Source organism: Sebastes umbrosus, chromosome 20 (assembly GCF_015220745.1).
Source record: "Sebastes umbrosus isolate fSebUmb1 chromosome 20, fSebUmb1.pri, whole genome shotgun sequence".
NCBI lineage: Eukaryota > Metazoa > Chordata > Actinopteri > Perciformes > Sebastidae > Sebastes > Sebastes umbrosus.
In genome coordinates, this window is record NC_051288.1 from 1,666,909 (window position 1) to 1,689,635 (window position 22,727).

The 22,727-nt window shown below is 43.6% G+C and overlaps 1 protein-coding gene across 1 annotated transcript in view; it reads left to right on the forward strand.

The window, feature by feature from the left end:
• dnah9 (dynein, axonemal, heavy chain 9) overlaps nt 1-11,051 on the forward strand; it is a 179,667-nt gene extending 168,616 nt beyond the window's left edge. The window contains 5 exon segments of the mRNA XM_037754464.1: nt 1,208-1,390; nt 8,054-8,105; nt 8,108-8,306; nt 8,397-8,532; nt 10,200-11,051. Of these exon segments, the coding sequence (XP_037610392.1) occupies nt 1,208-1,390; nt 8,054-8,105; nt 8,108-8,306; nt 8,397-8,532; nt 10,200-10,427 (798 nt within the window). The 3' untranslated portion in view covers nt 10,428-11,051.
• Nucleotides 11,052-22,727: the final 11,676 nt, after the last annotated feature.

The following is a 22,727-nucleotide window of genomic DNA, read 5'->3' on the forward strand; positions in this document are numbered from 1 at the left end:
TAGATATGATGACCTCATATCCTTTGTTTGGCACCTAATCCGCTGATTGATCGCTAATGCTGGTTGCCTTGGGAAAGTGTTGACACGGGCATTAGCTTTCATCACTTACCCTCAAAAATATGATGTGAGCATTGATTTTCTGGAGGGATTAGACTGTTATTGAAAACAAAGAGCTGCCTTGCAAAATATATCTTCATGAATATTTATGGAACTGTCTTTTTCAAACTGTAACACTTTCTCAGGCTGTCAGCGTTGGCATTACTGAGTTTATCTGACACAGATAACCCCCAACTCTGATCTATGTTATTTCACTGAGCATCCTCTCCCCGTCTTGTCCTGAGTATATTTAAAGGGACTGTTTGTAAGAATCAGAAATGTCTTGTTAACAGCGACGCCTGTGGCCGTTAAGTCAACAAAAGTCAGCGTCCTGTTGCTCGCGCTTGTGCTCGCTCTACATAGACATGAACGAGCATCGCTCAAAACAGTGAGGCGACACACGTCAGCTAAAAGCACAATATCACTCTATATTTCAGCTGCTTGGCAGTAATGTTAGCTGACCAGACGAAGGTCTCTCCATGAATCAATGATGATCCTAGTGTTGGCTTTTCCTGCCTCAGCCTCCCGACCGCGGCCGGAGGGAACAGGGGAGACACCGGAGTTTTGGTCGGAGACGATAACGTTTCTCTCTGCGGAGCCCCGTCACTTCACAAGACACGGGAAACCTCTGTTGGTCTGGAGGAGCTGCAGCAGTTATTTCTGCACAAACGTCCACTGTACATTCACTAGATATTCTCAGAGCTAAACTAACTCTTCTGTAGTGTGGAGTGAAGGCAAGCAGGCAGAGGAGCAGAGTACAGCAGAGACTCCGGTCCTGGAGACCAAAGCTACGGTCTCCCCCGCGTCCTCCGACCGCGGCCAACACTGTTTAACAGACGGGCTTCACTAGATACAACCAAGAGGTTTTGGTGCTTCTGTGTAGTTTGTGTTGAAGTCTGAGTCTGAACAGCGTAGCCACACGCGAGCACGCATGAGACACCGACCCGGATTGATTTATACGTGTAAGAAGTTATAAACAGACCCTTTAACTGTAAGATGGATCAAACTACATTTTTTTACTGCCAATTCACTCACTCACTCTCTCTCTCTCTCTCTCTCACTCACTCACTCCCTCATTGACACACTTGTTTATCCCCTCACACATCATCAGGTGCGTGCGGTGTTGGAGGAGATTACGGAGAAGCTTCCGGAGGAGTTCAACATGGCCGAGCTGCTGGGGAAGGCGGAGGAGAGGACTCCCTACCAGGTGGTGGCGCTGCAGGAATGTGAGCGCATGAACCTCCTCACACAGGAGATCAGACGCTCCCTCTGCGAGCTCTGCCTGGGACTCAAGGTGAGGAGACTGTTGGCTAGCGGCGAGGGTCTAACGGGTGATATGATCGTTCTGATCATCAGCACTATGTCTTGTATTTGTAACTATAGTCTGTCTGTTCACACACGCTCGCACACTTGCACATAATTATTCCATCGTCCTAATAGTTGTGACCAAAAGTTTAGACGCATAAAACGTTTTGAATCCATTGTTCCAGTATCAACAGAGACAAACGTCATCAGAATTGATAAGACCTCCTTTTAGCTCTTATCCTTTCATTGCTATATCACCAATGTGGTGGCAGTTTCTGTTAAAACAAGACACAAACCAACGTAACAACTTGTCTTTCAGTGAATTTAATAAAAAGGCATACATTAATAACTAAAGCATCTGCAGATGGACTCACGAGCACAGCCACCTGTTGTGGACTGTGGCAAGTGAGCCCCGAATACAAAGAGTAGTTAGTATTTATACATTTAAAGCATAACACGAAGATAAGTGCAAAGAAGAAAAGAAGAGAAGGATAGAAAGTGTATCAATGCGTCAGCACACAGCAGACAACAGAGCATCACAAGACATAACAAGTATTTCAGCAATCTGTTGTTTGCAGTTACAGAGAACTAAAATGTCAGGTCACTGTCCTATGGTGACGAAGTTGAACATGTGAGGCCCTGAGATTGTCTAAAGGTACAGTGTTAAACTGCAGATATGAAAATTGCCATTACACCAACCTGGCAAATGGGCACCTACCTGTACTAGATCCCAAGGAGCCCCAAGATTCACTGCATGACATTTGGTTTTGGTAATTTGATTAATTACAAATTTGTTTTGTATCGAGTAGATTTGCTCCTGCAGGATTAGCTAAACTTGAGCCCATTGTAGAATGTTTTAAGTCCTTGACTGTTTCAGTATATTACGGAGCCCCTCTGGGGTCACATGGTAGAAAAAAAATACCTCACTGTGTAAATCTATGCGCATGGATTTGGAAACTGTGCCCGAGGATTCACATTCTGTACAGTAAGAATGTAGCCGGCTGGAAACAACTGATGCTACTCCTTCATTCTAGTAGCTCAAAAATATTAGTCCATTGGCCCAGTCCAAAGAAAATCACTTATTGGTACCACCGGAGGTGGCACAGTCGAGTAATGAGTTCTGTAATCCTCCATGTGTGGGACTGTTACGGTCTCAGAAGTGACCGTTCGTTATTGTTGTATGTTACTGTGCGGCGCTCTCCCTGTGCTCTTTTCTTTTGGTGCGCTCTGCTGTCCCGTCGCTCCAAGACGACGTCACGTCTTGGGGATTCCCTTCGGGGCCACGCCTCCTGAACGCCCTCAGGTGGATGCCCTTCGTTTCCCGCCGTTTGTGGTCCTGCCTCTGACACGTCACATGTGATTAGCCAATCACCAGCCGGCTGGGGCGCGTGGAAAGAATTAAAGGCCAGCTGTGACCAGACCAAGGCGGGCAGTGATTACTATTGATCTGTCCCACGTGCCTCTCGATTGTTGTGTGTTGTTAACTAGCATATTGTGTTTAGGTCCTACTGGAGTCAGTGGACTTTAGATTGTTAGATATTGAATGTTAACTAGTATGAGGTACTCGTTTGTGTTTATATATTGTGTTGAATAGAGCAGTTGTTTAATTTGTCTGCTGGTTAGGATCGTTCAGGGCTAGGGTGTGTGCCTTTTTGTTTTTCTCCGTTTCGGCCACCCTAAACCCTCGTTTTCAGTTGTTATAATTCAATCCATTGTATGTTTTATTTTGCTTTAATTACAATCACCCATCAATAAACAAGTGATTGCCTGATAACATCGGCTCAATGTTACTCCCTTTACCCCTACACCAACTCCGGGTTGTAACATAAATGGGGGCTCGTCCTGGGATCTTAATTATTCCCGAGAATTGCTTGTTTATTTGCCTTGATTGATTGTTTGCACCGGGTGTGCAATGGCATTCAATTTGGAGCGTTTCCTTAAAACCCCCACCCGTGATCAACTTGCTCTATGTAGAAAGGACGACCTGTTAGAAATTGCCAGCCACTTCAGTTTCTCAGCATCTAGACAGCTAGTTAAAAAAGAGCTTAAGCAGTTAGTTGTGAATAAACTTGTTGAGTTGAGGGTGATTGAGATGTTGGCGCCTACAGAGTCTAGTGTGCAGGAGGAAGTCGCTCTGGCTGAGGGTAGTTCTCAACCTGAGGGTGGAACTCCCGGTACTGTGGCTGAGCGAGGGCCGAAACCAGCCCCGGGTATTGTCTACGAGGCGGAGGGCCGGGTTAAGACGCCGGTTACTCTCCCTCGATACGATCCCCTATCGCCTGGTTCTCAGGATCTCGAGACGAGGCACGTTTAAAGGTACGCCTTGCTCGTCTCCACCTGGAGGCTCAGACTCATGCACAGGAACGTCAGGCAGAGCTTGATTTCCGCCTGCAAGTCAAGAAGCTGGAGATAGAGGCAGACAAGGTTACGTTCACTCCTCCTGATAAACCTCGTTTCGCTCCCGCTGCTTCTCTTGATAGCTGGCCTAGCCTAGTTCCTCCCGTGCGTAAAGAGGAAAGAGAGTGTTTCTATTGCCACCAAGCAGGGCACGTTATTGCAAACTGTTTACGGTTAAAACGTAAAGAGCAGCAGCAGTCATCTCCTGGTGAGCAATATTCAAAAGGTGTTGGATTGATTACATCCAGATCATGTAAAAGGTCCCCGCGGAGTTGTGCTGACCATGGTTTCAAACCGTTCATTTTTTGAGGGTTTTGTCTCACTAACTGGCGAACCAGATGAGCAGCGTACTGTGCGGATTTTACGCGACACAGCTTGTTCCCAAACTGTCATCCTAGCCAGAGTGTTGCCATTTTCAGATCAGTCTGCCTGTGGCTACAGTACTGCATTAAGTGGTATTGAGATGGTTTGTGTCTCACGGCCCCTGCACCATGTGTACGTGCGCTCTAAATTAATCTGTGGTCGTTTCCCTGTTGCTGTCTGTCCGACTTTGCCAATCAGTGGCATAGCCATGCTAATGGGGAACGATATTGCTGGGTGTAAAGTAACCAATACCCCAGATCCTGACATTTTAGCACAGCCCAAGTTGGTGCCATTGCGCGTAATTACGCCCGCTCAGTCCTCGTGCAGAATCCAGTCCTCTGAAGACAGGTGATGTTGATCCATGTGACAGTGTGTTAACTAAAGTTATTGCAGGAGAAATAAACCAGACGTAACTGTGGCGCTCGAGTCTTCTCTCAGAAACGGAAAGGAAAAGGTAACGAATACCCGTACCTCTTCCCTGACGCACTTCGTCCACCGGTAATTATTCATTATTTGCTTCGCCTCATGTGATAATTGGCATTGTCTTTATTTGTTCTGCCGTGGGTAATCTCAGTGGTTTTCCCCGTTCAAAAGTAGTTGATAGCCCTGCATGGACATCAGATTACCCACCGTGATTTTGAGAGTGTAACCGCTCTCCTGTGCCATGCTCCGGTACTTGCTACTCCCGATTTTCCGTGTTCTTGTAAACTGAAAGTTGCCGGTTACACTGTAGAGCCAGGTGGATGTAACCTGTGATTAATGAAAAATTGTGGCCGACGCCTTGTCCAGAGTGTAAGTAGCTATTGTTAGATTGTGATATTGTGACAAATCCAGTAGGTTTGTATTTATGTGGGGGGGTGTTACGGTCTCAGAAGTGACCGTTCGTTATTGTTGTATGTTCTGATATGAGAACCTTTGCAGAGTTGCAGCTTAGTTGTAGTTAACATGACTTTTATACCCAGATCATATGGACAGACGTCCGAAACGATGAAATGGGCATTATTACTGAGAACCTGTAGACCAAAGCCAGTTGGGCCACAAACGGATGTGTTTAAATACACTATGAAATTAGAGGATAATAAGGAACCCATTAGTCCTTGGGCCAGACCAGGTATCGGTACCACCCAACGTGGCAAACTTCAATGGTGCCATTTTATTTGTTACACAAACAGAAGTGAATTAATACATGATAACCTTTCTGAGCAGCTGTTTCATTGTTTTGCAGGAAATCTGTTTTTGCACCTATCACAATACACGTGTATTAAAATGCCAGAATCAGAATACTGAGTGAAATTACAGAGGAGCGCAGTGAATATTTACTATCTTTCCCCCTGTAATGTTAATCTTGTCCGAATGGGCCTTATGTCTCATTTGGTTGGGGAACTCCACTGATCCCATCCTGAACTCCACTGGCCCAGCAGGGATAGGGCTAGCAGCTAAATACTTTAAATTAAAGTAAAAACAAGTGAACTTCAAGTGTACTGTCCCTCATCTGAGTCACATACTGTACGCTGGCTCGGCTGCTGCTGACTGCGACGGGCTGCTGCATTACTGTTCCTGCATAACTAAACCTTTTTTTCGCTGTTGTTTGTCAGAAGATCAGTCGTCAGAATGACTCTGAGATTTGGCTTACAGAGGAGAAGAAAGGAATAAGATGTCTGCATGTGTCGATGTCTGACTGGAGTCGTGTTAACAACGAGCCAAAAAGAAAGAGGGGGGAGGAAAGTGTGTAAAAGTGTTTGTCGGGAGTTATGAGGCTTCGATCTCCCGACACTACAAGCCTCAATAAATCGGCTCAGTGATTTAAAACCCATGTAAACTATTTGTACCAGCAAATGGAATCATATTTCGTCTTTATAGAGGAATGAACAGGAGCTGTGAGAATGTTATCCTCGGTGAGACGGTGCAGCTTCATAGTGCCCAGTGTGTGTGTGTGTCAAAGTATGCTGTGGCTGTACTGACGGATCAGGATCATTTGGAGGAGCGTTGCGAAGGTGAAAGGTTCACTGTAAACACACAGATGTAGATCCATGTACAGACTCTTATCACCCTCATAAAGAATAGTTATGGGTATCTATACATCAGCAATACATCAGCTCCAGTATCAGTGGTGAAGGACACCACTGGTTGTCTCATTACTCTCAGTGCCATCTACTCTTGCCTATTTACAGCGTGTTTTCCTTATCTGCCCATGGCGTGCTATAGTCTCTGTTTGTCTATACATCAGCAGCGACCATTCCACAATCCACACCTTATGTGGCCGGGAGGTGTCACTTCCAATGTTTAGCTGTTGAGACAAACAGGAAGTGATACGTTGAAACTCCTGGTTCCTTCCTGTAATGAAAATATACAAACCAATGAAGATATGTTTTAATGTGCAAGAGAGGTTAGCATCTGTCAGCACTGAGAAACAGTTGTCCTAATCAAATAGATATTTTCCAGAAAGAGGATGGAAGCCAAAAGCGAGATTTTTGTGATATCCACAAGCCGCCTGTTCGTTAAAGTACAGCAGCGACACTGGAAATCTCAAATTATTGCTGTGATTAAGTTTATGTCCACGTGTTGGTTTTTCTGCTACAACACATGGCGCTTAAATTTACTGTACATGCCATGTGCTGTCCTTTAATGGAATGAAATTCTTCTAATCTACTAACACGAGGCCTCTCATTACAGAGTAATCCAAGTTATGTCCTTTAACTTGGGAGTCCAAACTCACAACATCTTTCTTTATAAAAGGTGAAAAGCACACAAAGCTACAGTACAATGTTAACTGCCCAATGTAAGATGAACCTGAACTTTAACTTCACCCTTAAACCAATTAGGCAACAAATATAGAGAGCTGAAGTCCCTCCCCTTCCGTTGGACCCCGTGGGACCTTATTTTGGAAAAATATGAATATTATATAATTATATATTTTTTGTTTGAATTGTGCCATGAATCACACAGATGATGTTGTACTTTTAGAACACAATTTTTTCAAGTCCAGAAAGTCTCAGTCTGTCGTAGTATCATTTAGTTTAGTGTGAAACCGCTCAGTGAACTACATCTCTCGTCTCGCACAACATACGTCACCAACACTAGCTAGCTAGCTAACTTAGCTATGTTCCACACACAGATGTAACGTTTATCTGACTTGATGTGTTTTATCCAGAGACTCCTGGTCTTTTTATCAGCCGGGAAGAGAAAGAAGGATCAGACGTGTTGCTGGTGTGAGTTCATCCCAGTAGGAAACACTCAGACATGGTAGCTTCAGAGAGAGAGACGTCTCTACCGTACTGTAGGATGTGTCGTCTTTCTAATGACGTATTTTCACAGTCTGATAATTCAACAGTTTTACAACAAACTGGAGCAATTCATACAGGATCAAAATAATATGTCTATCTCTCCGTAGACTACCGTGCTCATTGGTGTTTTGGCGTCAGCGCTACCGCAGATGGTATATATAAATATAGTGTCTGTTGTTAAAAATCACAGAGTTTGGTCTCTTTGCTTCTATAGTCTTTGGTTCGGATACGAAAGTTACACAACAACACAAACAAACTAACGGATGGATGCAGCGGTAGACCAGCAGTCATTTTACCTCCCAGAAAGCAGTAAAGAGTATACAATACAACCCCTTTTCAAAAAATCTGAAACAACCATTTCAGTGTTTCCAAACTTAGCACAGCTACTCTGACTCAGCGAGTGCTAGCGTTCACATTATTCATAACCTTATTCATTAGCTTACTAAACTTAAACTTGCATCACTGCTTTTGCAACGGCTGAGTGGGTGTTTCCAGAACACACGTGGACCTGCCCTTTAACAATAATGTTTGGATAATGATGTTTGACTGCAAAATGGATGATTTGAGTTGGTTGTTGAATGTTCTCCTTTCCTGTGGCACCCACCCAGGGAGAGTTAACCATGACCAGTGACATGGAGAACCTTCAGAATGCTATTTTCCTCGCATGGTGCCAGACGGTTGGACCAAGCGGGCTTACCCCTCCATGTCTGGCCTGGCCCTGTGGTTCACTGACCTGCTGGCCAGGATCAAGGAGCTGGAAGCCTGGTCGGCGGACTTCGTCTTACCCTCTGTGGTGTGGCTGGCTGGCTTCTTCAACCCGCAGTCCTTCCTCACAGCCATCATGCAGGCTATGGCTCGAAGGTACGGCTGTTTTGCATTCAGATATCCAGGGTGTAAATGTGATAGAAACCACTCGGTGTAACAGTAAATCTGCCTGCGTTTGAATGACAGGAATGAGTGGCCTCTGGACAGGATGTGTCTGCAGTGCGATGTCACCAAGAAGAATCGCGACGACTTCTCTTTACCGCCCCGTGAAGGGGCCTACGTACACGGGCTGTACATGGAGGGTGCACGCTGGGACACACAGGTTACATGCGTTATTAATCGATCGCTTTGTTCAGCTGACTGTCGCAGGTAGGAATAGGTAAGAAGTATCAGCTAAGAATAGCTGATTGTGAAGTTTAGTCTCAAGGGAAACTGATAAACAGCACACTTTGATTCACAAGCACCTTAAACAGAAATATTGCAGACAACTTATGATGATGGATGACAGACTAACACGTAAACATAGGGTGAGCTAACCTCAAAATGCATCTTTAAACTGAGTCAAGTAAAGAAACTTGGATATTTTCCCCCGTTGAAGTTCTTCCACGTTCCCTTTGTGGCTTATTTTTCCGCTTTGCATCCTGCATGTGTTCAGCTCTCGGGGGTGCAGTGCATTACTCAGCTTCCAGGGCTCTATCTATCTACATACATGCAGCTACTGCATATGCACCCAGCTTCAAGGAGCATCCCTGTAGACTTCTTAATTAGGGAATGTGCAGAGTGTGCACTTGAACACTTAGATCGCCCTTTAGAGGAGCGGCTCCTTTTTCTTCATTAAAGTTGGAGACGCAGGCAGAAAAAGACAGGCGGACAGACGGGCGACTTCTCCTCACAACTCCTCCACTCTCCTTCTCCTCCTCCTCCTCCTCCTCCTCTCAGCCCCAAGGCCAGTTCTTTGCCACTGGCGGGGAGTAGCAGCAGAGAGTAGAACAGGAGAGTAAGCAGTGCTCCATCTGGACACAGCTCTGTGCAGCAATAAAAGTCAAAGATTTATGATAAACCTACTCATCTATATTAATGAAGCTTGCATTTTATTCAGAAGGGGTTCAGACATCAAAGACGGATAGATACTGTAGGCTATATGATAAGCACCTTGTGTGCTGAGTGGATTTGATAGAAATGCAGACATTACACTTGTGTGTTTATGTGATGGACACCAATGTATGGTGATGAATAGTCCAGCATTGTAATACATTCTCTCAATATGTTGTGGGATTATACAATAGAAGATATCTGTTACCGCAGTAACAGTGTACATACAGTGTCATTAAACTAATTTACAATCAATGAGCCCACATGGCCTGCTTTAAGACACCCATCATTTGTATTTATCCAAACAGACATAAAGTTATTGGTATTTAACAGCTCTTTAAAGTTTTTATAGTGAATGCAGATGCAATTAGGGCTTCGTCCTCTGAGCTCTCCAAGTCATCAGGATTTACATTCATTCCTGAAAGTCACTGTGCATGCATGGTGAAACTTCTGTTGTCAGGCGCTAAGTGTAGGAGGATTAATTAATGAGACAGACCACTCTGTTTCACTGTGTTTATAGAGTGTGTATTCTTAGGCAGGGCAGCTTGACTTCCACTCAAACTCTGCTGACTTTCACCACTTTTCCAAGGGTACCCACAACGCTGCGTTACACAAACTGGATGTCTGACGGCGTTTTTTGCCAACCAAGATTAGTCAAACATCTATGTTTTCTTCTATAAAAGAACATTATTAAAGTCTGCCTCAATGGCAAGTACAGTGCCGGGACGAAGTTTTCACTGTACCTCAAACTCATTTCTAACTTCCCCCTCAGCTCTGTGAAATGTTTCTGTCTGTTGTTGACTGGCTTGTCATTCCCCCCCACACACTCCCTCCCTCCCTCCCTCCCTCCATCCCTGCTTCCATCTCCTTTCTTCTCCAAATTCCTTTCTCTTTCAGACTGGCATGATTGTAGACGCCCGCCTGAAAGAGCTCACCCCAGCTGTGCCGGTCATCTTCATCAGGGCCATTCCTGTGGACAAACAGGACAGCCGGAATGTGTACCAGTGTCCCGTTTATAAGACCCGCCAGAGGGGACCCACCTACGTATGGACCTTCAACCTGAAGACCAAAGAAAATCCCTCCAAGTGGACTTTAGCTGGAGTGGCCTTGCTTCTGCAGATCTAGCAGGAGTTCAGCTGCTTTATTGTGGTGGTCATGGTGCCAACAGGGTCAAAGGTTCCATTCACTTTGGACCAAATATTTTAAAGCAAGACTATGTAACTTCTGAAAGAATAAATAATGCAGTCTTCCTCTAGCAAATGAAAAGTTGAGTTCATAAGAAATAAAACGCATCCTTGCTCAATTCAATACACTCGAACAGCAAGTCGTCCTTGGTCTGGTATGACCAGCAGCTTATGGTGGCTAATGTTAGTCACACGTTGGATAGATATTGCTGTGTGACTGACTGATTACTGAGTCAGTTTACTGACTTCATGACTCATCTCTACTTGTGCTATTGTTACACTAAGTCTTAGCATGTCACAGAAGCAAAATAAGAAGTACTGTAACACACTGCAACTTTATATATCGAGGAGACGTGTTCTTGATTCCAGCTTGTGATCACATTCCACTTGGGTGTCCTAAGGGAAGTTGAGGGTCACATGACAGATGGGGACCGCTGAATGCATCAGTAGGCTACTTCTTGGTGGCCATGCTAGCTCGTGTCCTGTAAGAATGTAATTAGTGTAGAAGCACGTAACACAACTACACTGAAAAATGAATTAAACTAACTACACCAAATGGGAAAAACATGGTAAGACTTGTTATCTTGTTTATTTTTTCACCTCTATTTACTTGACGAAGCAGTATCTCATCACTGTGTTTTAAATCAATATATATAAATATATAAATATAAAGACACTGAGCCTCATTCACTAATGTGTGTGTAGAAATGTTCTTACTTTGCACACAATAGAAGTGCTCCTGCAAAATTACTGTTGGATTCAATTACAAGTGGCCACTTGTGTTCTCATCACTGTGTGTGTGTAAAGGCTGGCCCACACTAAATGATTTTTCAGATCTTAACAGATGTGTAAAATGTGAGAGAAGCCCACACATCACATCATGTTCTGTTAAATTGAACAGTTTTGTTCCTGTAGTGTGTGGAGAGCAACAATTTGGCCAAACAGCCACCACACACTAACAGATTCATTCATCAACAACGAGAGAACACACTAAAAAAACGACTAAAAAAACAGAAACTTTGCAAAATCTCTGGGATCAAATGTGACTTTAGTGTAAACAAACATGTCGGACGATGGGCAGGAAGAATTAGTGATGTTAGTGTTTACTTTGTTCTGAAAATTCACGAAGGATGGATGGATGAAGTCATGGAGACATGATAAATAAACACTCGTGTTTGTTGCTACAAATCAACAAGTTGGTCCTCCATCTCTGAGCTCTATCTCACTACCACTTAACGCTTCACGTTTAGCATTAGCTCATGCGTTAGCCACGGCCACCATGACGGCGGTGGGTGTCCTTCCGCTTCAGTCAGCTTGGTTCTCTATTGGCTATTGTTCTTCATGTGACTGCATCAGACGTCTGTACTTGGCTGGGCTATCACTGGGTTATCCCTTTATTCAGTGGATGCTGCTGGAGACAGCATGAGGCATTGGTACAAACTTGAGTTGAAGTAAAACTCTCTCCATCCACCCGCAGGAAGTGGTGACACATCTCAAGAGTAACATCCAAAGTGTCTCAGAAACGCCAGAGAGAGAAAGTGCCAGCATGAGATCTTCTGCCTCCCTCATCGGGTACTTACTTTCTGGTTGTTGCCATTCAACCATTTTAATGTAAAATTGCCTTTAAATTGCAGCTTTCTGAGCCTTCATGAAGACCATTAAAATCATCCATGACTAGTTTGTAGACTTTGTTTGAACTACTGTATCTAAGTTATTAAAATGCTAATGATCTGTATGTGTTTGAGGAGAAATTCTAACATTATCATGTGTCTGTGAGTCACTTTATGAGGAGGTGTTATGAAGCTGCAGCTGGTTGGGGAATATCACAGAATAAATTTAACTATTGGGTGATTTCACACATTCATCCAGATCTGTAAAAGTACCTCCACTATGTACACATTCTCTAATAACATAATCATCTCTTAATTGATCAAATACAGCAAACGTTTTTTGTGTACAAATCATTTTACATTCATTTCCACTTTCTTCCCAAAAACTTCTAGAGTAAAGATGTTGTATCTCGTCATTACAGAATGTGCATTTGGTTTTATTTTCACATATAATATATCCCATTTTAGCACCAATATGCAGTCATTCCCCTATCTCCCGTTTCCAGTCGCCCAGTCCTGCCTCCTCTCTTCCGAGTCTTTAGACCAACTCTCTCCTCCGCCTTCCACTTCACTCCTTTTCTTCTTCCCTCCTCCCCGTTTGAGATTAAACAACCCTCTCCAAAGCAGAAAGTGGGGAGTCTCACAGATTTATCCCTGAACAACAAGTACAGTAGACGCACACAGTAAGCCAGCTCTCGCTTTCTTCCTTGTCCTCTTGCTGTCTCAGCCCAGGTTCCCCCACGTCTCCTTTATCTGGTTACCGGAGAACCTTAACAATGCACGGTGAGACGGAGGTGTGCAGAGGAGGAGGAGCAGGTGAGGGGAAGTAAGAGGAGGAAGGAGATGATAGGGTGAGGCAATTTATATAGAAATAGATTCTGCCAGTGTACACATGCACATTAGACATTGCACCAAGCACTGTAGTGTGGCTTTACACAGGAGACATACTGTGTTCTGGTCTGTAGTGCAGCCGTGCTGGATGTGTTGAAGTATTTCTAACTCATCCAATTGACCCTTTGCTAAGCCCTGACTCCCTTAGTTACTGTTGCTATGCTTGTCATGCTTTCTGTTCTAACATAGGCAGTTACAATGATAATGGTGGCAGATTTACCACTCAAACAATGAGTCTGATATTTCACTCAGAAGTAAACAAAAGCAGCTTTTAATTTCCAGCCGACGGCTGTCGATTTCATCGGCGGAAATGGAACATGTAGCTCGTGTTGGCTGATTGCCTCAGTCTTTCTGCAGCTGATGTTTTTTGTTTCCAGGCGACAAGTTTTAAAGGAGAACCTAGTAAAAAGCACATATATGCACTTGACAGCTACATGGGATCATGCTCAAAGAGTCTAAGGATCCTCACCAGTTGATGACCCGTGTACAGGACATGGAACTAAAGGAGCAGCCTTGTTCTTGTGTTGCAGGATAACTGCCAGTTAGCCTAGTATTATAAATTAAAATGTTATTCGTTCTAACCTGGCTCTGTTCGGATGCTTACTGTAGGGCAACACTACAATTCTGCAGAGGCTGTACTGAGCAAGCCCCCCAAGAAGAGGGCCGGGCTTTTGAAGCAAATTTTACATATTGGCCGAACCGGTGAAACTCAACTTCAGGGTCCATCACGTGACTCCAAGGGGCCCAAAAATAGACTATAATAAATAGCTATATTGGGAAAGATGGCCGCCCACCCAGAGCCTGGTTCTGCCCAAGGTTTCTACCCGTTACAGGGGAGTTTTTTCTTGCCACTGTCAGTGCATGCTCATGGAGGATCTCTTGTTGGGCTGGCTTTTGTTGAGTACGGTCTAGACCTGAGGCCTGTACTACGAAGCAGGATTTGGCGTTAGCGAGGTAACTTCAGGGTTTCCCGTCCTACGAAGGTGGTTCACTTCTTACCGGGGTAGATCGCCATGGTAACTGATGCTGAACAGCTAACCTGCTCCAGAGCAGGTTATGTTCCAGATAAGAGATCAACTTGTACAAAAGCACCGCCTATTGACCAATCAGAGCTCGGTGCGCAGATCGTATAGTAATACGAAGAAATTTAAGTCATAATCAGGCTAAAAACAACACAGTTTAAACTGACAGATGCAGGAAGGACAGCTGGATTTATTCTGTGGGGGCTTACCTCTTTGAATTATGTTTTTATTTCTATTTTTTTACTTGGTCTTGAGTCCGTTTCACACCACCGGAGACGGGGACGCAGCTGAAAGAAGGTTGAAATAGTCACACACGCCACAACTTTGCTAATGTGCATAATTAGATGTAATTCATTCATCCATTGCATGTCATAAAGCTATTTATATTTAGACAACTATATCTGACTTTTGAGTGTTTCGTTAAATTAATAAGTCTGTTAATTTACACATTCACACATCGGGAGTTTTTTCTTTTAACAGCTGTTCTTCCTTCATTTGGCAGCTTCAACTTTGTTAATTTTAGTCTGGATTAAAGGGACTGTTTGTAAGAATCACAAATGTTTGTTAACAGTGACACCTGTGGCCGTTAAGTCAACGAAAGTCAGCGTTGGACTCGCACTTGCTCGCTCTAAATATACCTGAACGAGCATCGCTCAAAACAGTGAGGCGACACGTCAGCTAAAAGCACAATATCACTCTATATTTCAGCTGCTTGGCAGTAATGTTAGCTGACCAGACGAAGGTCTCTCCATGAATCAATGCTGATCCTAGTGTTGGCTTTTCCTGCCTCAGCCTCCCAACCGCGGCCGGAAGGAGACACCGGCACCCGGTCAGAGAATAACCACCTTCCTCGGACCGCTTAGCGGCATCTCGTTTGTTAGTGTTAGTGAAGCCAGATAACGAGAAGATACCCTGGGTATGTTGAACTGGCTTCATAGTACAGGCCTCTGCTCTATATGAAAAGATAACTTATGTTATGATTTGACGCTGTATAAAAATAAATTGAATTAACATGAAAAGCCAGATGCATACGAGCTCTTCACAGCAGTTGGTATTTTTCAACCTGGACCCTATTTTCCCATGTTTCTGTGACTTAATTGGGACAACAATTTCTGGAATTGGTCCAGTATTGAGGGATACTGAATATAAATAAATACAATAAATAAATAAAATGTTTTTCTTACATTTCTCTTGATCTGCTCGTTATTGTGTCCAAGTCCCGCTCAAAGAGAAGTCTCATTGTGAAATTTGAAAATCATCTAAATATTCAGCCATGACATTGAAAATCTTTTAGCTAACACTAAGCAACGCTTTCTGTCCTCCAACACAACAAACTCTGCTCGGCTGGCACTCTTGTTCCCACCATGGATGTATTCCACTATTCCACCGCTGTCTTCCAGCAACACATCACCTCGCCAGATTTCAGACGGAGACTTCTTCTTGAGCGAGACTCTTTCCATAATGTTGTCAGACACTCAACACAACAATCAGAGCCTGTCGTGGCAAAAACAAGCACTGTTATTGGACGTAAATGACGGTGCCAGCTTGCCCCGATAGCACCATATTGCTGTGGAATACTGGACCAATTTCAGAAAATCTTGTCCTTATTTGTTAGACACAAAAACATGTGAAAATGGAGTCCAGGTTGAAAAATACCTAAGTTACCCTTTAATGATGGTGTCTTTGCAGACCACAGCAGCTGCAGATCCCTGGTCTCAAAAGGCTAAAAACAGTGTGACGATTCATGTTTTATGTTTGTAGGTAATATGAGTGTTGTTGGCATGCTACAGAGCAGAGAATGCTGGCGTCGAAGAGGGGGGGAATCTATCTGAGGGTTCATGCTCGGAATGGAAAAGAAGGTATCTTTAATCATCTGCTTGGGTGAGACGTCAGGCGGTTGCTAGGTTACAGGTCAGTGCAGAGAAGCTTCTAATGTGAATACTGTAGAGATGCCTCGGTGTGTATAATATGTAAGCATGCAGAGATCTAATTTCAGCGAGACGCGATAATGTGATTGCAGGGCTCAACAATAACTAATAACCATGGAGATGACGCCTCGAAATCCCACCTTTGTTTTCATTCTTCACATTCTACATACTTGTCAACCTACACAGTGATCATCTAGCAGACGGGAGTCTAATTATTTCGTGGTCACTTGGTGGAAGACAGACTGAGATCAACATGCACTCTCTCTCATTTGTTTCTTCTTCTTCTCAGCTGAATCCTCCCTGCTAAGCAGTCACTTCTGTGCTGTTTTTGCACTACACTTCCCAGAGATCACTTGTCAGCCAAACAGTGTGTCCACCATGCCTCTCAAAATTCACATCACACTCCCTCTGAGCTCTGAGAAATGTGCTGTCGTGACAACCAAAAGCGCCGCCAAGACACCTCGCTAGCAGTCATTCTCACAACAGGCGTGTAAAATGCTGATTAATAGCACAATGTTGTCTCAGCCTGTAATTCTATCTAACCCATTCTCCTCGCGGCTCTGACCCACAAGAGTCGGTAGCGGCAGAATGGCTGGATTAGCTCACGCTCTCTATCCCGGTACACTATGAGGGCCTCTGCTCCGTGCAGCCTGCTTCCTCGCGTCCCGCCGCAGCCATCGGAGTCGACTGCTGTGCAGACCAACTGTGAGAGGAGCAGTTTTTGGCTAGTGCCGGAGACTGGGGTAATTAGCTTTGACAGAGCTGATGAGTTGCTAATTAAATGTTTATCTAAATCTGGCATCTGTCGTAAAACAAATGTCTGTTAGCTGCCTCAAATCTGTGGATTATCACAAATAAGTGGGGTTGGGTCCTGCATGCGGGGAGATAAGCGGGCCGGGGAGAGGACAGCAGTCAGCCACAAACTAGTCACAACAACAGCACCTACTGTGTGCATGTTAGGAGCTTACTGTGACTCATAATGCCACTGATCATCTCCATCCACATTCAAGCTGCCACTGGTGTACCAGGGCAACTAGTCGTCACTGCTTTGTGACTAGTATAGTTGCGCTTATTATTATTTTTGTCTCATTTTTAATTTTCAATAAGTTAAAATCATTTTGTGAAACTCTACAAACAAAGCCGGTCTCTAATTAAATTTCAGAGATGTTTAAAGAGTCAGTCAGTTCAGGGTCAGTGAAAAGATATTTGTGTCTGAGATTTCTGCCTTGTGGTGCTCTGTGGTGCTCACCGTGTTGAAAAATTCCATTTAAAAAAAACTGAAATTGTCCCCATCACTCTGGATAAGCCATAGAACATGCTGTCCTCATAGGGATTATGTCTTCCATAAAAAAAATATATATAGTTTTGAAGAGAGCTTTTGTCAAAGAGGTCTGTGGATTATCCAAAGTCAAGAAAATACTACTGTTTAATTTTGTTTTTGTTCTTTTGGGTTCTCCCTCGGCACAAATCACACACACACACACAGTGTCTTAGCTGTCCATCGTGTCCGATGATGACGGTTGCTCCCGGGGGTGGGGGGGGGGGGGTTTCAGCGCCGTTCATGCCACTTCATGTGGCTGTGGAGGCCGATGCGTGAGCCACACACTCGCCCGCAGAAGGGGCGAGGGAGCCCAGATGTTGGGGTAATGCCGGCTGCCCGCTGGCATCGTTGGGCTTGCCTTTCGGTCCTCCTCTGTTGGGTGATGTGATGTATTTGTTCGGCCGCTCTGGCTCAGGTGACCTGCCAGGCTGACCTATCAAGTACTAGATGTTCTAGGTGGGTGGGGTTAATGTTGCAGCGCTTGAGGTGGTCTTTGGTGTAGTCCTTATAGCGCCTCTTTTGTCCGCCGGCAGCCCGTTTTGCATCACTGAGTTGCCCATAGAGTGTTTGGCGCCTTGGCGGTGGTCGGGGTTTTGGATAGTATGCCCTATCCAGCGGGAGATGTTTTTTAGCCGCTGATGCTTTCATACAGATGGAGTTGGTCACGGAAAGGATCTCTGTGTAAGGCACCCGATCTTCCCAAGAGAGGCCGAGGATTTTTTTGGAGGCATGGAATGTGGAAGGCCTCCAAGCTTTTGAAATGCCGTCTGTATGGGGTCCATGTTTCTGCCCCGTAGAGCAGAGTGGAGGCACATACCGCGTTGTAAACAGCCACCTTGGTACTGATCTTTAAGTTTTTGTTTTCGAATACACTTCTACACATACACACACACACACACAACTTTATTTTAGGTGCTGCCCCCTGAAATGCTGCTGCTCAGGTAACCTCATTGAGATAAGACACACAACAAAACACAGCAAATTCATCCAATGAGATGAGACTTTTTTAACGATCAGTTTCCTTGTGAACTTCTTTCCGTTTATAAGGTGTAATGCGCTGAAGGCGGTCTTCCCAAGCTCAGTATATACTGGTGGGTTATGAAGAGTAAGCCTGACCTGGGATCTGCTCTGATGAACAGTAGGTTTAAATTAGAGAAGAGATGTGATTTACTGAGGCAGCTTTTTATTGGTGCTAGTGAGGACCATTCTTCATTATCATATACGTAATACACAGTGATGAGCGGGAATTGTATGTCCTGCAATGGAATGCACAGCACAAACTGCTTCAAGTAGTTTTAAGGTGGAATAAGCAGCATGAGAGGAGGAAGATATCTCCGTAGTCACACATGATGGTCGATTGTACAACCCAGATACAGTTATCCTGTCCAAACAAACTCAATGCTGAAGTGCAATTTCCAACACTTCAATCACTTTTCTTGTTTGAGGGTGATTTTCTTACTAGAATCACAGTGTCCTCTGACTGTCCAGCAGCCACAATCCAGATGGGAGAAGATCTGAGCTGTCAACATGTTGATACACTCAGTTATTACCATACTGGCACAGCAATGAGCTTAACAAGCAGTGAGTGTTTTGAGGACTGTTTTGTCCAGGGTTACATACAGTCTGTCCTAACCATAGACATTTCAACGATTTCAACCAGTCGTTATTATATCAAAGGGGTTATGATCTATGAGGAGTAGAAAAATAAAGTTTAGTTTCCAGTTACTTAGAATCTGGATAGTTGAGCTCTAGTCGCTGCTAGATGCTCAGGAGACGAGTGTGTACCGTCGGCTGACATGAACTGAATTACTGAGCTGATAGAAAATAATTAATTTATCAGAAGGAATTGTTGAAACTCACGTTTGTCAAGTATGGCTTTGGCTTATTTTCCTTGTTTAAGGTTATTACTTGTAGAGAGTCCCTGTATAATATAATATAATATAATATAATATAATATAGTATAATATAATATAATATAATATACAATCAAATGTTTTCCTCCGTTTTAGCGATCATGCTTTCAATCTATAGGCTTCCACTAACACTGCTACTGATATTACTGTTATGTACTGACTAATAGGAGCAACCAAAATAACAGGCAAATAGTAGTACATAAATAAATAATGGTAACAATAAATATTAGAATAATAATATTAGTTATGATCTGAATTTATTGAAATAATGGTGATTAACTAACAATAAGAAACGTTAGCTAGCTCTGATCTGATGTTAAAGATGTAATGTTAACTTGAACAGTTGATAATCAATAACCAGAAAAGCGGCAGCTACCCCGTCCAATTGTATAGAGTTACAGGCCAGTCTTGCCCTGTCCAATATGGCGCCCACGTTGACGTACGATCCAGGAGTCAATGTGGCGTCTATGTATTGTATACTGTATATGTTTATGATCCTACCTTGTTGGTAAAGCTTGTTCAGGCCTAACTGGAAGACCTGCAGACACTACTCAGGGCTGAAAAAGTACTGCTAGCTTCCCATAATTTCGGGGTACAAAATCATTATTTCTATTTGCAATTATTATTCTAGAATTGAACATAAGTCAAAGATAAAACACTGAAGGATAGATGTTTTTGGTAGTAAACGTTAACATTATCTATCATAATCATGTCAGCTCTCAATCAAGGAAACTAAAGTGCTTTTACAGTACAGGTTTAGCATTTTTAATACTACTATTATTATGGTATTGTATATAAATACTTTAAGCATTTTCATCTTAATTTGTTATTTTTTAGATTGATATAACACACACACTTCTTCTGTCCGTGATGCATCTGGTTGTGCTACTTATGTCAATTGGCTCTACTCGATGCAGGGTCAGAGTGTGTTGCACTAAAAACAAGGAGTTTTACTGCCAGCCGTTCTGAAGTGCAGCAGTTGAGGTGAGTTGAAGTGGTTGAGGAAGAAAGAGTGGCGCGAGAGGAGAGTAACAAGCACTTGAAATCCTGGTTCAAGAGACTGAAGGAATGATGCACTTGAACATAATGCAGTCGACTGTATGTCTGCTCAATGCAATGTTCTTTTCACCTTTTGCAAGGTATCCCCAGCAGCTTTCATTTGAAAAACTGAAAGAAAAAAACATAAATCATCTCAAAGTGCACAAGTATAGTCGGCCAATCAGGACATGTCTACCTGAATAAGTGCGGAGCCCCACCGTGTATAAGGCAACGCACTCATCTGTCTGTCATTCTTTTCCCTTCAGCGAAGGGCGATTTGCCCACTGACAGCTCATCTCCACAGATGAGTCGCTGCTTCAAGAACCTCGTTAGTGCCCATCATATCCCGGCCTCATCTTCACAACGCCTGCTTTCAGTGCCTCGGGGCAGCGGAGGGATCTGATGCTTCGCTGCAATGCGATGTTGCGATGCGATGTTGCGATGCACTGCTGCGCTGCAGTGCGCTGAAATGCAATGTTCCGCTGTGAATTGCTGCGCTGCAATGCTGCGCTGCGATGATCCGCTGCGATGCTAAAAATCTGTACATCATTTGTTTAAAGTGGCAGTAGGCAACAATATTTTGGCATAATTTGGCAAAAATTCCATAATAACCTTTCAGCATATTGTAATTCAAGTGATCTGAGAGAAAACTACACCTCTGCACCTCCTCATGGCTCTGTTTACAGGCTTTAGAAAATCTTGCCCGTGACGGCAGACTTTGACCAATCACAGGGCATTTCAGAGAGAGCGTTCCTATTGGCTGTTCCACAAAAGGAGATGCGCGTTCACGTCTGGTCTCTGTAGATAGTGAAAGACTCGGTCAATGGCGGAACAACCTACTGAAAAGCTTGCTATTCCAGCATTGGCAGCAATTGCCTACACCTCAAAACTACCCAAAAAAAGAAAGACAGACTTTCAAAAAGACAGTCCAAAAGAGAGTCCGACAATAAGCGGAATAAAACGCGTGTCAATATCGGCGAAGCGTTTCAGCGGTGGAGAGATCTCCGGGACAGCATCGGCCTCACGTTGGACTCCGAGCTTGCAGTTCTTCTCCTGGACAGGTAAGCTACTAACTTCGTTTTCCTGTAATATCTAAATGTTTTGTACTGATTTGTTTGTAGGTAGCTTTACCGTGAAAGCAGGCGATGAGTAGCCAGGTTGAATGTACGTTAGCCTTCTGCTAACCGTAGCCCGAGGCTTGCTGCGGCTAATTCAAGTCCATGTTTATGTTTTACGTAGCTACTGTAGCTGGATCCTTGAATCACAGTCTGTCATCTCAAAGGGCTTTATAGACCCATAAGTTTACTAAGAGAAAGAACAGACGGTAATTCCCATAGAATTGTCACTATATAACGACACATCACAGTCAGTAGTACTCGATACAGTAACCTATATGAGTAGTGTTACTCATACAGTAACGTTACTCATACAGTAACGCTACTCATACAGTAACCTGTATGAGTAGCGTTACTCATACAGGTTACTGTATGAGTAACAGTAGCGTTACTCATACAGTAACGTTACTCATACAGGTTACTGTATGAGTAGCAGTAACGCTACTCATACAGTAACGTTACTCATACAGGTTACTGTATGAGTAGCAGTAACGCTACTCATACAGTAACGTTACTCATACAGTAACCTGTATGAGTAGCGTTACTCATACAGTAGTGTTACTCATACAATAACCTGTATGAGTAGCGTTACTCATACAGGTTACTAATTATGGTAGCATATGAGTTATATCCTGCATTCTTGGTGGTTATATTCTGGTCTCAGAATTTGTGATGAGCAGTAATGTGATCTTATTCTCTTATTATTTCATTGTGCTTAGTATGACATCACTTGATTTGAATGCTGACCGCATCAATGTAGAGGAGTTCAACGACATTCAGAATTCCATATAAGTTTATCTGTTTTTGAATTTCCTCTTTATATTTTGAGCATGTGCCCCTTTGTATATTGGTGCAAGATAATATTACTAAATAATTTGATCCTGTCTATAGCATTGACTGGGCAGATGACACCTTGTGCCACGCTGAAGAGACAGAGTCTGTCTCATCTTTGGAGGAGGAGGAGGAGACCAGGGAAGTCGACAGTGATGGAAGGACCCTGTTACCAATGCAGCGTGCCAGGCCCATGGACCCTTTCAGGTGACGGTCAAATCCAGGGCCACAGCTGCCATCATTGAGTGGGTGAGTATTTATTTTACAGTATTGATATTATGTTGTCTTTTAAAATGTTTTAACAATGTAAGCAGCAAATCGTAATTGCTGCATCACAAACTGTTACAAACTGCCTTGGTGGGAATTGGGCAAGGCTGTGAAGAATCTTGTACATTGAGCTGACACCAGCCAGGAACAGCCATTTTTGGAAAATATATGTACTTCATGACTTTGGAGTGTGTGGTACTTTTTGCCCATATTATGTGTTGTGTAGTGCAAAATATATGCAGCACCGCACTAAGCTTTGATATGCACAATAAAACCCATTTTGCTTTCTGTCACTCTTCTTTTTT